Source organism: Uloborus diversus, chromosome 7 (assembly GCF_026930045.1).
Source record: "Uloborus diversus isolate 005 chromosome 7, Udiv.v.3.1, whole genome shotgun sequence".
Lineage (NCBI taxonomy): Eukaryota > Metazoa > Arthropoda > Arachnida > Araneae > Uloboridae > Uloborus > Uloborus diversus.
In genome coordinates, this window is record NC_072737.1 from 122,544,807 (window position 1) to 122,562,041 (window position 17,235).

General features: G+C 33.9%; 1 protein-coding gene across 3 annotated transcripts in view; it reads left to right on the forward strand.

The window, feature by feature from the left end:
* Positions 1-17,235, forward strand: part of LOC129226587 (dachshund homolog 1-like) — a 281,421-nt gene that overhangs the window by 229,548 nt on the left and 34,638 nt on the right. For 2 of the 3 annotated variants that reach the window (XM_054861210.1, XM_054861212.1), the window contains exon 9: positions 9,893-9,934. The exons of the other annotated variant lie outside the window; for it this stretch is intronic. In XM_054861210.1, the coding sequence (XP_054717185.1) occupies positions 9,893-9,934 (42 nt within the window). The remainder of the gene's footprint in view (positions 1-9,892; positions 9,935-17,235) is intronic. 3 annotated transcript variants of the gene reach the window in all.

Sequence of the window (17,235 nt, forward strand, 5' to 3'; positions counted from 1 at the left end):
AACCCTTGACATTTTTTTGAGAAAACGTATTTAGTGAAGTTTAGGACTTTTATGATCTTCCAAGCGTGAAAAACATTTTGCTCCCTGCCCTCTGCTGCCTATCTTATAATTTTTTGCAAGAAAATGCGATGCAACTTAGAGGAGGGACAACGTAAGGCACTGCTAAGCTCAGTTGACGCATCATGTCAAGCTTTTTCCTCTTTAGTGGTCCAGAGATCCCAAGCACAATGTACCTATTTAATGGCACCTTAAAGATTCCTAAAATCAGGGCCGCCGAGAACCAAGGCGGGCATTTTGTCAGTTTGGTCTCTGAGCCCCCCATAAAACTTGTTAAACTTATGCTGCTCTGATTCCTTCCCATGTCCTCCCAAAGGTCGGGCCTTAATTTTCGACTAGCCTGACACTGCCTTTCGTCGGCCCTGCCTAACGTAACTTGTTTCGTTTAAATTTTTAAAGAATTTTTGGTGAATGATATGGGGGAAGGCGGAGGTGATCCTGCAGCGGACAACGAATAACAACTGCCTTATTTTCCCCAGTTTTAATTAGAATCTGAGTTCAAAAGTATAATTTTTAATCTTCAGACGGCCAAGAGGAAGACGTGTTTTATAAATACGACATCGTGGCCCTTGAACTAGGTATATCGTTCTCACATCTTGCGCGACTTTTTCAATGTCTTATTCGTTAACGCGATATGATATTGCGCGTGCACAACATGTTGTATGTTCACAGATGTTGACATTGCATTTTGAAGAGAACAATCTCATTTTCGACAGCATGTGGTGAAACAGATAAGATGATATCATTGGTATAAAATTAACGAAAAAGAGGATTATGAGAATACTAGTTAAGAGATTGATGTGAAAAGATCGTTAAATTTGTTCATTTTATCTCACGCACTGAAATATTGTTATTTTAATAGAATGGTATGAAGGACTCATGCTATTTCTATCAACGATATTTTAATTGCATGTAGTGGTTTCAAAAAAAAAAAAAAAAAGAAGAAGAAGAAGAAAAAAAAGGAAAGGGAATGTGTGGAACGGAAAAGGAACGTCATCGTTTTCGTTTGTGTGTGAGCCGCATCTATCTCTGGCGGGGTGGGTGGAATGTTCAGATCCAATCGTCTGGCATTCCATTACGGAGGCTGCGCCCGATTCTCTCCCAATGACGACTGCGGTAGGTAGGGCTGCAATGGTAACGATGCGTCCAATCGCATTCCCACAGTCGAAATGGAATTGGCATGGAGTCAAAGCGCGCATGCGCATGACTTGAGCTTCGTTTGGAGGGCGTTTTAGTTCACTGCGCAAAAAGCTTCATAGGGAGGGGCTGCGATTCTTACTGCGTGTTTCATTTTCAAATTGCGCTTTTCTTTCTTTCGGTTTCCTCTTGTCTTTTCTTTTGGAAAAGTCGAATAATTCTTCACAAGTTGAGCTTTAAAAAGATAAATCGAGCTTGAGTTTCGTGCACATAAATATGTATTCTTTTCAAAGAACTTTTCCATGATGATAATTTTCTGAGTGAAACGCGCCATAGAAAAAAAAATGGAGGTTTAAAAAGTAAGGGTTTTTTTCTCTTTTTTCCGAGTTAGTTGAAAATATTTCCAGAAAAAATAATAACAAAAAAAAAAAAGATAAAAAAGAAGAAAAAAAACTTGTGAAATAAAACTTCAAAATTACGAATTTTTATTCGTAATTTATTACATATAAATTCGTTCCTTTTGAGAACAATCATCCAGGGCAGTTGCGGTTGTTTTGTTGATCTCATCATTGTTTTAATATGCATGATTAAGTTTAGGGAATTGCAGTGATATGGAATACGGATAGACGATAAATCTTATAAACCTGAATTTCAATCTTGAGGAATTAGGCTGGCTTCCATTATTGTGGTGAAACGTGAACCTGACGTAAAAGTAATTTTTCCGTGACTCTATGCAGCATTAAGCAACACGTTTTCTAACCTTATCTTTCTCTACAAACATTGTTGCTGACGAAATATAAATGAACTGGTGGCATCATCTATTGTGATATTTGAGAGATTATAAGCAATCTACTTCAGGCTGTAATCCATTTTGTATAAAGTGCGTAGTTAAAACATTAACCCTAATCGAACAACAGTTTTATCAAAACTAATGGCGAAAAAGATAGAGAAAGGGGCCAATTTTTGAAAGTTTGCTGTAAAATTTGTTATTTATTTCACTGTAATTGATCAGAGAATCAAACAAGGCACCCCTAATAGAAATTTTGTAGCAAATAGAACGTTGGGTAAAACGTATGGTTTTCTATAAGCTTCAGCAAAAAATAAATAAAATAAAATAAAATAGCTTAATAAATAAATAAAAAAGCATGCTCAATTTTAAATTAGGGTTGAAATTTTGTAATATTTTCAAGAACTGTTTTTTCCCTACTTCTTCTATTGCAATAACAATAATAATAATAATAATAATAATAATAATAACAATAATCAATTTAAAATCTTTAATCATATTAAATTGAAAGATTTGGTCAAAATCCTACTATTACTACATTTAAACAAAATTCGAGATTAAAAAGAAACATACAAGATGCAAAATGAAATCAATCTGGTAAAATCGCTCTTCAATGTTTCTAAATTACTTAAAATCAGAAATACGAAAAATAATAATTGATTTTATTTTAAAAGTGGGGGATATTTTTTGCGTCGTTTTAAAAAAGTGACAGTTAAAAGTTAGGAACAGAACTCAGAAGAATTTAATAGAATGATCTGAATGAATGAATGAATGGCTCTAATGGTCAATGATAATGAACGTAATAATGAAATGTAATGCATTCATTAGAAATTGAAAAAAAAACCCCTAAACATTGCATATTTTTTACTTGCAAATTAAAATCTTGAAATTATTTAATTGGGGCGAATTACTTTTAAGACGCGGAAAAAATAAATAAGCAATATGAAAATTCATTAGAAAATTTAAAATTTGCTGCACTTTCGTTTTTTATTAAATTTCAAGAAATGCGAATATTTACGGTAAGAGAGATGTACAAAGTGCTGCAGTCAGGGGTGTGCACGGGGGGTGGGACACGTGTTGGCTCTAGCCTTATGGGGCCCTAGATTTTTAAATCGAGGGGTGAAATATATGGATAGCGACGTATGGGTAAACAATACGGAGGGAGCCAGTAAAAGTCATTTGTGACGGGTCCCAAATTTACTGTGCACACCCCTGGCAGTAGTTTAAAAACAAGCTGACTTCATATCAGCTAATCCCCGGAAAAACGTAAAATGCGGGAAATTCACTAATAACAAACTTTTCATCCGGATTAAATTAATATTTTTCAAGTGCGAAAAAACTGGGAAAAAACATGAAATGTGGGAAAAACGTAGATTCGGGGACGTAAAATCGGGGTTTCACTTGATATGTCTGATTAACTCTTTGCTTATTATCCCCCCCCCCCATCGAAAGTGAAGATGAACGAATAAAACGGAAATCCAAGCGCAAAAAGCATTGCAAGAAATTTCGCCAATGATGACTGCTAGAGTGCGCCACTGTCAGGATAGAAAAAGGTGTGGTCTTTTTGTCCAGGAAAATTTCTGTCCGCGCATCGTCCATTTATCAGAAAAAGCTGGGTCGACACTTTTCCACTCTGGCGGTCCGGCGCAGATATTTGCAAATCGCTTAAAGCAACATCTATCTTTTGGAAAGGTACTGCACAGGGAAAAAGAAGAGGGGAAAAAAAATCCCTTTTTTTTACTCCTTCTCCGGCGCAAGGGACTTCTCCTTGCCACCACCATGGGAGTTGGACTTTTTTCTTTCCCCTTTCGCCTTCATGGAAGAAAAGTTTTTCTGATTTTTTTCTTCATGCCCACACCCTGAGAATTAAAAGAAAGAAGTTGGGAGGGAAGAGTTCGATTAATCTTTTCCTTTTCTTTGTTGGAAATAGCATTCGTTTACGGATGGATTTCGAATAAGGAGATTTAGAGAAAATTTCTCTCTAAAAGTTTTAGGCAGTTTAAATTAAACGAGTTTGTTCCCGGTTTGGGGAAAACTCGTTTAATTTAAACTTCCAACAAAACGATTCGTTTTCTTCCTATTTTAATAATCTTCTAAAATATTTTTTTTTTTACGTGAAAAATAAGAAATTTGAAGTTGGATTAAATCGGATATTATATCGGATATTATACAGTCCGAAAATAGCATGTTTAGAATAGTAAGTAGTTTTATAATAATAAGTAGTTTTTTTTCTTTAAATCTTCAGTTGTTTTAAACTGAGAGATATTCGATCTTAATCCTACTATATTTAAATGAAATATTTAATATTACTTACAAGAGATAACAAAGAAATATAACCCAGCTGGTTAAAAACTGTTTCATCGTTAGACTAAGTCTTTTGAACATTTCCTAATTATTCTCTCGCTTTCTTTCTTTTAGTAAAATTTTTATAACGTATTATACCCAATATGCATCAATAAAAATGCATACAATTAATTTTTGGCAAAACAATGCTCCAGTTAGATAATTTAGCAATAGCGCAGCGAAATGGGGGGGGGGGAGTTCAACACCCCAGAGTCCTTAGTTTTTACAATACTGCCAATCCTAATGCGGTAACTTTACTACAAGTTTGGTCGGTAATAACCCTCCTCTAGAAGGTCAAGCTGACTGCGCTAGTGCTTTTTTCCATACTGTTTCAATTGAATTTTTTTTTTTTTTTGGTTTTAACAATCTTAATATTCGAAATATTCTACAAATACTATTATAATCAAATTAAGGAGTAGTTCTCCTTTAATAGTGTGCCTTAATAAAGCATTACAATAAAATAATTGCTAAAAAATGTAAAAGTCTGCATATATATTTTATTTTACTTATTAAACTATCGAAAACTGGATTATGCATTCATAGTTTCAGCGCAATTAAGATGTTTGTATCTTTAAATACGAAAACAATTAATTTAAAAAATGCAATTAAAACCAGGGCTGCGAAATCGCAGTTGTGGAGCAGGAGTTAGACTTATTTTTAAGTGAAGGAGTCAAAGTTGGGAATCGGAGTTTTTACAATCCCACTAGTCGGAGTCAGTTATCTTTTCTCCGAGTTTAATCAGCTCTGTCAGAGTTACGAAGTCGGAGTCAGAATCGTCGAATCAGCGTCGGAGTAAAAGAGCCGGACGCATTAAAATTGCGAAAGTAAGAGTTGGTTAAAAAAAAAAAAAAAAAAAGAAAAGAAAAGAAAAAAAAATGCGCTCCGAAGCTGGTGTATTTGCTTAAATTGATGTTTAAATCAGCAATGTTATTATGATACCACCGAATTCGTCCGGAGGATCTGAAACCAGAAATTTCAAACGTACTAGTTATCAAACTCTTCTTCAATTGCCCATTAAAATTTGGGTAGTTCCTCTAACTAAAAATAATTATAAGACAAGATACAACTAATTTCCAATTTGCCGTTAAGTCTAACAGGTACACTCCTCCTCCCCCATCGCCTATTTACGTTTTCTTTTTAAAGTAAAAAAATTATTTGTTGATATGTGAGATTAGAGAGAAATGTAACTGAAAAGTTTAGTAGATCCAATCATAGCGGAATTTCAATCATTAAATCATCAACCTCACTTTCGACTTTTATTGCATCTAGAAAAAAAAAGAAAAAAAAAAAAACGATCGTTTGAAATCGAGACGTCTGAGGATATTTATGTTACTTTCATAACTCCAGTTGACATCTAGCTGACGTAAGCAATATATTTATCTTTCCTGCCCAAACTCTCTCTTATTATTATTTTCTGATGTCGATCATTTGTCACGATATCCCCTTTGAAAATATATTTTCTTTTCGTTTTTATTCTTCAGCAAGCATAAAAAAAACCTAAACGTATTTGTTGAAAAATAGAAAACATTAATCTTTTATTTTATTTTCGAAGAAGAAATCAGCCATTCCTCCGCACCTACTGGAGTGGAATAAAAAACGATTTGACAATCGCATGAAAGCCTGGAAAAAAAGAAATACACCGAAAAACAATAGATTTTTTTCCCGGAAAAGCAAACAGCCTGTAAACATTTCGATAGATTTTCTTCACCGTATGGGAGAAAATATCCTTTCGGGCAAGTTGCTTAAGCAACAACTTCACTCGACTCGACACCGTTTATTCGAGTGCAATTGTGTTGCCACGGAGCTGGAAATAAAACCGCGGAGCAAACGATATTTTTTTTTCCGCTTGTCAACCATTTATTTAAATGCCGCTTTTCTCAACGACTTGTTGATACGATATGAAAGAGGAAGTAAATTCCGGTTCATGCATTTTAAAGCTTGTTGAATTTCTTTTTCCAGTTGTGAACAGAAGGCTGAATATTTCTATTTATTGGACTAAGCCTTTCGCTCTTTTTGACTAGACGCATTTTATTTGCTTTGCTGTTTTCTATTCCGTTTTATATACCACTTTTTTCATAAGCTCTGGGAACATTTTAAGCGCGAGTTCCGCGAAGGTTTGTTTTTGTTGGGATTATTTACGAGGGGAATAAAATCATTTCTGAGCGCATTCCGTTCAAATTTGGAACGCGGTTCGAGTTTATTCTATTTTGTTTAAGGAATGCATAAATCTAAAAGGAGCATCCGCTTTACGGACATAAATTGTTCGGTATATTTCATGGAATTTCAATAAATGTGATTTGAACAGGCTTGAAAATATCCAACGCAGATTTCTGTATTTTGTAAAAATAAATCATATTTTATATTCCTTGAAAATCTTTTCGTATTGGAATGATAATATAAACTATTCAATGTTTCGCGTAGATTTTTTAAAATTTGTATGGAAAAAGGGTGTGTTTAAAGCAAAATTGCTTTATTGCGATAAGTTTTGATGTTATTTTTGATATATCTGCAACGTAAAGAAAGTGACGAATTAGGGTTTTAGGAACATTGTTTCGTTTAATGAGTTAACAGCATTATATCCAGCGTTAGAAAGTTCAAAATAAATTTAGATTTCTGAGAAAAGAGCCGGAGGTATTAAAATTCCGAAAGTAAGAGTCGGTAAAAAAAAGAAAGAAAGAAAGAAATGTGCTCCACTCTTTAGAGATAACTCAGTGATTTTTTTTTCTTTTCTGTTTAGTAAAGTAAAATTCAATAGAGCATCGATTATCTGAACTCCAGCTATCCGAGCTATCCAATTATCCCAACATACTCTCCAAACTATGGCCTATCAAAACTAAGAACGGTCGATGGGTCGAGTAACTTTAAATTAAATTGTGTGGAAACATAACTACTCCATTTTTTCTATATCTCTACACTCCAATCAAGAAAGGAAAATCTTTTTCACTGATATTCCATATTCAATTTGTCATGCATTTTCAATTGACATACTAAAAGGTTTGCACGTATTAATTGTTGGCACATACATCTAAACATAACATTAATAAAGCCCGTAATCATAATTTTACAAATCGAGTATGTTTATGTAAATAGTAAATGACCGGCAAGGCCGCTTTAAAAGCTGAAGATGGCAAATTTTAAATAATTTGTAACCTTTTTGAGCTTAAGAAAATTTCAGTCTGCAAATTGTAAATGACTGATAAGGCTACCGAAAAAAAAAAAAAAAAAAAACCGAAGAAGGCTGCAACTTGTAAACTGAAAATGACTGATAAAGACACTTGAAAAACTTTTAGTAAAGTCTCAGGTTTCGAATCGTGAATAATTGTGAGGTTGCTTTCTTTAAAGCGGCCTTAAACTGCTTAAAGTGAAGTTCTAAATTCAAACGAAATTTTAACCAATAAACCGCGAACAATCCTGATATGTTTCTCTAGCAAAGCTAAGCCACTTTAACAGCTGTAGAAAGCTTCTGATTGCAAATTGTAAATGACTGGTGTCCCTTTATGAGCGTAAGAAAAATTTAAGCTGCTAATTGTAAATGGCTAATAAGGCTGCAGAAAAAACCGAAGGGAAAACCAAATTTAAAATGACTGATAAGGTCACTTTAAAAACTTTTGGGAAGGCTGCAGGTTTGAAATTGGGAATGAGTGTAAGACCGCTTTAAAAAACGACGTTATATGTTAAAACGAAATTTCAACCGATAAACCGCGAACAAACATAAGATATGTTTCACTCCAAAACTCTTTTATGCATCTAAATCCAAATAAGTACAAACGCAATTTCTCCAAGCATATTAAAAAGCCCATTTTCCCTCTCCGTTCCTTAAAACGATATACTCGGCGCCATATCGATACTAATCCAATCGTTTTACTTCTTCCTATCCGAAATTCTTTTGCCTCAATAATCCCGCATCTCTGGGTACCTATCACCATGCGTTTATATAAAAAACAAACCATCGGAAAGACTGAAATTCAGGCATGTTTTCCATCCATCAAACCTCCTTTTGATGCTGCACAACCGCATCTCATCAACAGCTCGAGCTCGAAGGTAAAAGAAAGAAATTCTAATATACTTAATGCTTTGCGCGGATAAAAGTATTTGGATTCCTGTTTTTGAGTCATGGTGTTTTCATCGGATATGACGTTGATCCCAAACGCTTTGAAAAAGCGATTTCCGAGTTTATTCGTTGGTGTGTAATTACATTCAAGGCAGCTATTGTTCAGCTTCAAGAAAATGTTTACAGTTGGTGCATGGAATCTTGATTAGTAGTCAGAAATGTAATGTTATCTTGCATGGTGTATTTCCCAAAGCGATGGGGAACAACTGTTGAGAATTGTAAAACATTTTACCTTTTGACTCTTCTGCTGTATGAAACCAAGGACGGATCCTGACTTTTCAAGGGAAGGGCAATTGATTTTTGTTACTTACTTTTTTCAATGTACTATACTGGTTTTAAAAAGTCTTACAAAGGTTTTGGACTTGAATTTCGACAAAACGTTCCGGGATAGGGCCTCAAACACAAACCTCCCTTCTCACAACATCAATGAAAGTCGTCTAAATTTGCGTATTTGAACTTCATTTTCGAAAAAATTGCGACTGAAGAGTGCCGCAAGGGAGATGCGATAGCCCCCATCTCTCCTCCCTTGTATCCGTCTCTGTATGAAGCTTATGAGAACAACTAACTCTCAATTGGAACAGACAAGCAACTATTTCTCTAGTGACCGCATTGACGCTTTTCATTCGGCTTACTTTTTCCAGTAAAATTTACTACAAATTTTTTCCTGACTATAACACTACATTTTAAAATAATATTTACCGTGAAATTTTCCTAAAATTTTAAAAGACTATTTTATTTGCTAACCTTTATTATTTTTTTACAATAAAATTGTCAACAGTTCATAACGTTTAATTTTATCGTTACTATGTCATGTCGCCTTGTCTTTTCAAAATAGCTTGAAATCTTGAAGAACATATGGAAAATAAAGTAAAGTGATTTAATAATTTTACTTCAATCAATCAAAGAATATACCTTTTATGCTAGAAGTAAAAATTATTAAATTTTGCTGTTTACAGGTTTTACACAATGTTTAATTATCTTAATTATAAATGCACCGTAAGTGATAATGAAGGAAATACTCTGTTTCAAAATTTACGATTGAACATTTAAAAAATCCATTTACAAGTAACTAAATCAATTTCTAATTTTTTTTTTTGAAAAAATCAAATATTTTTATGCCGTGATATTTAGAGGGTAAAAATTATATTAATAACATTGTGGTATGCACGCTATAAGTATGCGCCGTACTTCGAATTCTTTCAATGTTTTTTTTTCTTTCTTTTTATTTTTCTAATTTTAATATGTTGATCCGCTGAATTTGATATGTATAAAACTTGTTCAATATCACTTTATTCATTTATCGAGAAATTTTTATATTATTTTACATCAAATTCGATTCATATAAAAAAAAGTCTTTAACTTAGTGTCTAGTTTGAAAATGTTTTAAAAACATTTGTTGTTTTCATGTAAAAAATCACTTTTCTACATATAAGTAAAATTTGGCCCTTTCGTTTCAGATAATCTTGAAAACCAGCTTAAACTGAAAATTGGAATGAAAAGTAGGCTTCTTAAATTTATATTTTTGTTTTGCATGCATAATATAATTTTATTAAAATTGTCCTCATTATTTATAAAGCATTTTTATCAGCATGAAAAAAAAAATGTATTCACAAATAAATATTATTTTATACCTAAATTGAATAAAAATGTACAAGTTTCCTTCACTTGATTTAAATTTGTAATTGTATATATATATATATATATATATTTCTTTCTTTTTTATTGAAAACATTAACTTTTATGAGTAATTGTGCATAGAATGCTAAATTTAGTATGGAGGATTCTGTATGAAGGAATTGAACAAGTTTTACACACACACACATCCGAAATTTCATTTTTTTTTTTTTTTTGAAATTTTATGTTACTTAAAACGTAAGGGAAGTAATGTTGTTATGTTTATGCAAGTTCTTTTAATTTGAACCCTTCTTATTTTGTAGTATATACATTATGACATACATTTCAAAAGATATACTGTAAAATTTTCTTTTGCACCTGTTTTAGTTTCTTTTTAAACATGCATATCTTTGTTTATATGCTATATAGAGTAGAACTTCATAGATCTGGACTAACAGGGGATCCAGGTCACCTGAATTAATGAAACTACGAATTAAACGAAATAACCTGTAAATTGAGCCAAGGTACATAAACAAACTGCTGTGCACAGTAAAGAATTTTTTTTGAATTCAAGAGAATGAAATAGAAAAACTGCATAAGAGAAAATTACAAAAATGCAAAACTACATTACTGCACTAATTGACCTTTTATTTATTACACAGATAACTGCCCGATTTTATTTGCGCATAAAATCCAACTGAATTTAACGCAGATAATTTTCGTAAGAAAGTTTAGGAATAATAATTTAGATGCTTATTTCATTGCACTTTCAGAGAAAAATATTTTTTCCTTCTTTTGTAAATGGAACTAGTCGTAAACTTGACATTGAAAAACAAATCGTGGTACTTAAATGTGTGAATAAAAGAAAATGATTATATAGCGTATGGATATTTTTAATTAGAAATGCTGATACATAATTCTCAATAACATTGTTGAAACATATTATTCTGGAAGTCGTCACTAGGTAATAAAGCATTGTAATTAATTAGGACCGACGAGAGGTCATGTCAGCTTGGTCGGAAACTAGAATTGCGACCCTTGGGGGGCTCGGGTCGGACAGAATAGGACCTATTACAAGTTTTAAAAATTTTACGGGGAAGAAGGAGGAGGATACCAATCTGACAATGGTCAAATAAATCTTGAATTTCAACGACACTGGTAATCATTACTTTAAAAAAATCTGGTTGAAGGTGGTGCACCTTGTTAATATTTCCAAACGTAAGCCCATTTTAAGACTAATTTGCTCTCAGTAAAGTTTTGGAGAAGTTGAACCAGATGATAAGCAAAAAACCGCTCAGTAGAAAATTCGGACAAGATATTTTTGGATACAATAGCCTTTTAACTTAACCTATTTCCTGGAATGAAAAGTATATTAGCCACAAAAGTCTTTCCAAAAAATAAATACCAAAAAAAAAGTTGCTAATTCATTTCGTAAAAATTGTCTGTCCAGTAAGTTTCAACATTTTTCTTTACACATACGAGGTAATAAATGTGAAAGCAAAATAGGGGGAGGTATTTTAATGAACGTTAAATTTGAAAATAAATATTCAACATAACAAAAATTGTTTCTTATGTGGAGACAAGGCATTAAATTTAAATTTTATTCACACCACAAAGTTCTAATTCCGAATTAATCGACAGCTGAATTACATTTGGTTTGCATTTTTGTTCGTTACATTTGATTTCTTTGCACTTCAATTACATTCTTCTTTATGTAACATTGTGAAACTTTCCCTTTATAAGTAGGATTGCCACTTTCTAATTTATTCTTTACTCTTCACATTAAATAAATGAAGTGGAAATCTAAAGGCAAAAACGCAAGCACTCACTACACCTTTACTCCCCAATGTCAAACAAGACATTATGATTACCAAAGAACAATTTAACTTGACGGGAAAAACTTTAAGATTCGGCAAGCCACTAATTACTCACACAGCGCCAAGACGAGAATCGAATTTATACCGAATTTTAATTTCGCCATGACCGTAACGCCGTTTGCTGTATGCTGAGCGCCAGGATAATTGCTCAATGTGGAAAGGACAGAAAATAATAAAAAAAGAAGACTTGTCGTCAGGAAGTCGGCCTTCCAAACTCAATTTCTGAAGCGCCAAAGATCTTTTGGAAGGTGTTGGAATTTTTAATCTCGCGACCTTTCTGGCAGGCCGCGTTCGATTGTTTGTATTAATAGAACGACACCCCTTTCCTAAGAGCCGAAGGAAATCGAGTTAGCTGAGAGGGCTGAGCCGTTATAGGATGGTTTTCGATTCGGTTTTCAGATAATCAGTGAAGAACCGCTTTCTGATTGTTCTCCCAGAAAAAAAGAACAGTAGTTCATTCTTCTGAGGATATTTTCGGATGATTTCTTCGGCACACACTCATGTTTTTTCCTCCCTCTGCTCTCGAACAGGAGAAATGTTTAATCGAGCACAGAAATTTTGAAAACGTCTCAGACTCTGATGTATGTATTTCGAACTCGATTCTTTTCAATAGAAAAATATTTTCGCGCCTGGAGACAAATATTCCTAGTAATCTCTTATTTCTAAAAGGTGTCGAAAAGAAAGTTGGGATGAATTAAAATGAAATGTTAAAAATTAAATTTAAAGAAAATAAATTCTAACTTCAATACGCAATAGGCAAAGTTTAAATAAGTAATTTTAAGAAGGTAGTTTTAAACAACCCTTGTGATTAAGTTTTTTTTTTTTTTTTTTTCAAAACCGAACTCAGTTACTCATTGTCTCTCGTAACTTGTGCAGGCAAAATTAACCTTCTGAAGGGGGAAAGGGGAATTATAATTGGGTCTGGTCTATTATGTAGATAAATTTCCGTATTAGGGTTTGCTATATGTGCTGAAACCAAGTGTTCTAGGGAGTTGACCCCCCCCCCCCGCTTACATCACGCACACTGCACCCCTGTTTCTCACTGCTACCTCTACTTGGTATTCAATATGTACGATTAATTATTTTTGAATAATAAATGCATAAATGATGATAGTACCAAAATTAATGTGGTTGAAATTATTTACATTGTTTTATTAAAACTTGTATTACATCAGTCCTGTTTGATTTTCGAAACCACGGATCTAGTTTTTTGACGGTAACTTGTTGTACTACGGAGCATTTTCCTAGTTGATAGTAGATTACAATAGCTAATGTTTCATGCGTTTTTTCAACTTTTAAATCGAAGATTTAATTTTATAGATTTATTAACTTTTAAATAATATTTATTAAATTTTTAAAATAATTTTTTGTTTGACCATAGTAAAACAATTAATAGGAATATTGTTATATAAGCCCTTATTGTCTACATGCCTTCATTTTCAAAAATTAGACTCCGAAGAGCTGTTAATTACAGTTGTTTTGGATGTTCATTACTACTGTGTGCGTCATCACTCTAAAACTCAAAACTAGTAAGTTATTTTAAGTAAGTTACCGCCCTACAGCCAGGGCTAAGGCAGAAAAACATGAAATACACCGCCAGCTCAGTCATTCCATCCGAGGACTGCAGTTTCGTTCTTATTAGCACTCATCAGCCCGGAATAGGAAGTGCCTTTTTGAGGAAGCCAAGAGTGCCAAACAAACTGGTGGCTAATATTGAATTAGCAATTGCCTGCAATCTTCGAGTTGAACCGAATCTTTGCTTCGGTCACTCTTCTGGTTAGTGCTAATTTTATATTAGCTACCAGTTTGTTTGGTACTCTTGGCTTCCTTAAGAGGTTTTACACCTCCAGCTAAGGCACTTCCTATTCCGGGCTGATGAGTGCTGATAATCACGAAACTGCAGTCCTCGGATGGAATGACTGAGCTGGCGGTGTATTTCTAGTAAGTTATTGTTATGGTATGGGAAAATAAATAACAGTTAAGCACCATATTTTAAGCAGCTTTCCTGAGCAATCCGATTTTTGATCACAGTAAACCCTCATTAATCCGAGCCCTCTTAAACCAGACTTTGCTTAATCCGGACATCCATTTTGATTTACTTACGGAATAATGCACGAAATAAGTATTATATTAAATAATTACTAGCTGAAATAAGAATCTAAATTTATATTCCTAAACTTTCTTACAAAAATTAGCTATGTTAAATTCGGTTGAATTGTATCCACAAATAAAATTGAACAATTATTTCCAAAAATTAATAAATAAATAAATAAAATAAAATAAAACAGAAATAACTATTATCAATAATGAAAAAAAAAAGAGCTGTCACTGGTGAATACTGAAGCAGTTCTTGGCAAAGCTTAGTTATAGCTTAAAAAAAGTTTGTTGGAATCTTTCGATTATGTTGCCAGATCTAAAAGACGCCGGTGAGGAGTTGATATTTTCGGAAATGGATAAATGCTTCCAGATGCTAAGAAGAATTTGAAGTAGTATCTTGTACTTTTTGCGCTTTCTTTTACTTCATTTTAGACTTGCTGTTGAAGCTAAATTGAGGATGATAGCAAACAAGGAAAACATGGCAGTTTAAGTAGCGGCAGATTTATTGTTTTCCATCATGGAAAAAGTACATCTTAAAATAGGTTAATAGTCCCTTTTGTGAGTACAACGAACGGCTGAGTGGCTGGTAGAGCATTCGTGGATCCAAAAATAAAATTCTTGGTAACAACATTATTGAATACTCAAACAATGACTTTTCCCTCTCTTTCTGGAAGAAAATTGCTAGATAGATTTTGAACGCAAGGGCAAAATACTTGACTAATTGAGGCAGTGAGAAGCAAAGGAATGTGTAATTGTGCCAACATTAAATTTTTGGAGGTAACCAGTACAAACAAGGCCGGATTCAGGGGAGGGTCAAAGGGTCAGCTGACCCCCCTGTGGTGAGAAACAGTCTTTATTATTATTATTTTGCATTTCCTTTACTTATTATTATTGTTGAAAGTCAATTTTTAGTCCTGAAAAATTAGTGTAGGTAATCAATGTTAATTCCTTTTTACTTAGTCTTGTTAGACTTGTCTCTTGAAGTCTAATAAATGCAAATTCTATTACATATAATGTAACTTTGAAAAAGTAGAGGTCCTAAACCTTGGTGGCTCTTGAGCTTCGTCCCAGTAGGCCCATGTGTTAACCAGGACCCTTTTAAAATAGAAACTCTAAAGGTCATGTCAGTAATGTTGTACTTATTTTAACTTTGTTGTACAAAATTTTAATGCAATAATGTTGTGCCTTAGTTGTTTTCATTGAAACGAAGTTTTCTCGGCACATTAAATGTAAAAAATGTGTAATTTTATTTATTTGAACAATTTAACAAACTCAAATATCAACAGCGAACTATGCAATGAATAAATTGCTATGCATATTTTTCTTGATAACATTTTTTAAATTAGAATACATGTATAGGTTATTAAGATATTTTGAAGAAAGTTCAAATTATACTTTATTTTTCTTCCACTTAACTGACCACTGAAATTTGATCCCCCGTGCAAAAATTTCTGGATTCGCCCCTGAGTACAAATGAAAGGTGAACCTCTCCTCTGTTTTGGGGTAAGAGATGGTACTGCCGTGGGCAGGTAATCGGCAGTATCTGCAGGAATGAGTTCTCGAAATATATGAAGAAATGTGTGTCGGGTTCCATACTAACAATTGAGAAATGCTGGCATTAGACTTTTTTTCGCGTCTCGTTTTCAGCAGAAACCAAATAAGCAAGCTTGTAACAATAAAGCTAACGTACAATAGATGACAAAAATGCAAAAAAATGAAAAATGAAAAATGTGCATTTACTGCCCTTTACATGCCCACTGCAGAATACTAGTAGCCCTGGTAGGTGCTGCTATACAGCATGATTTAGAAGAACTTTTCAATAAAAGCCTACCTAAGACGTTATCTTCAAGCGCGTTTTACTCAAAACTTGAAAATGTCCACTTACATCCGTTTGCTGCTCACTTCCTCAATAAATTAATTTTCACTTTGTCATTTATCGGTCACCTCATGGACCAAGTGAAATGAAAGTAATAAGTACAGTCCAAAAAGCTTATCCTCATTACTCCTATCCTTCAGGAAAAGAAGCATGAGAGCATATACTACTTGAAAATAACAAAGACGATTTATCAAGAGCCTTTTAGATGAGACATCATATTTTTAGATTTTGACCACAAACAAAGCAGTAAAATAAAATCTAATCAAGTTTCAATCTTCAGATATACTTTATACTTTGTTGATTTTACAAGGGGGTGGAGGAGGGACACAACCGCATATTTAAGTAAAAACACTATTCTTTTAAAAATAATTTGATCATTTTTCGCAATAATATGACTCTAAAAGTGGAAGTATCTTCGTCTCGTTCCAGTCGAGTGATTGCTTACTTTGTAAAATCTTTTTGAACTTATCTGATGTTCTAGCCTGGTGTGTTTCCCATTTTACGTCACTAAAAACAGTGTTGCCCGATTGTAAAACGCGTTGTTGCATCTAGCCAACTACCATGGCAACCCATCCGGCTCTCTTTCTGCTCAGTGGAAGAAAACCAAACACAGGACCCCATTCATCACTGTCACATTGAGTCAGGGGGCTGCCAGCACTCCCCACGATGACATCTGCCGCGCTCCTCCGCCGCCCACATGACGCTTTCCCAGGAGCTTTTACCAATGTCTTCTGGCTCATCCACCGCTCTTGATTGACTTGTGCCAAGTTCGTCGCTTTCCGACATGTTTGACCACGACTTTTATTGGTCCAGTAGAAAGCAGTCCGAGATTATCACACGGGCAACCGGGACCCGGAATACTATCGCAGTCAGAAATACCTTCTGAGGGGGGGGGGGTCGATCAAAAATACCTTCTGGAGGGGTTTTTTGGATCGAAAATGCCATCTGAAGGGAATTCTTTTAATCAAAATAGTCCTTTTTATATGCATAAACTACTGTATTAGAATTTGCATTTACGTTAAGACTAATTCCTCTGGGAGCTGTTTCACCCCCTAAAGCCCTCCCCCCTTCGCTGTGCCACTGGACCGGACTCTGGGTATGAAATTTCCTAGGGGCAGAACATTTTTCTGTAATGAACGTGGAACTGTTATTTTAGTTTTCTAGAAAACTTCAATTTCTAAAATGTGTCGCATTTCGAATGAGGGTACTGTAAGTTAATGTATGTTAGATTTGATTAATTGGGGAAATGTTAATCTAATCGCTGGTATTTTTTCGTAATAACAGCTTAGTACAACCAATTATGACATTGGCCACGACAGATATTGTACATATAATA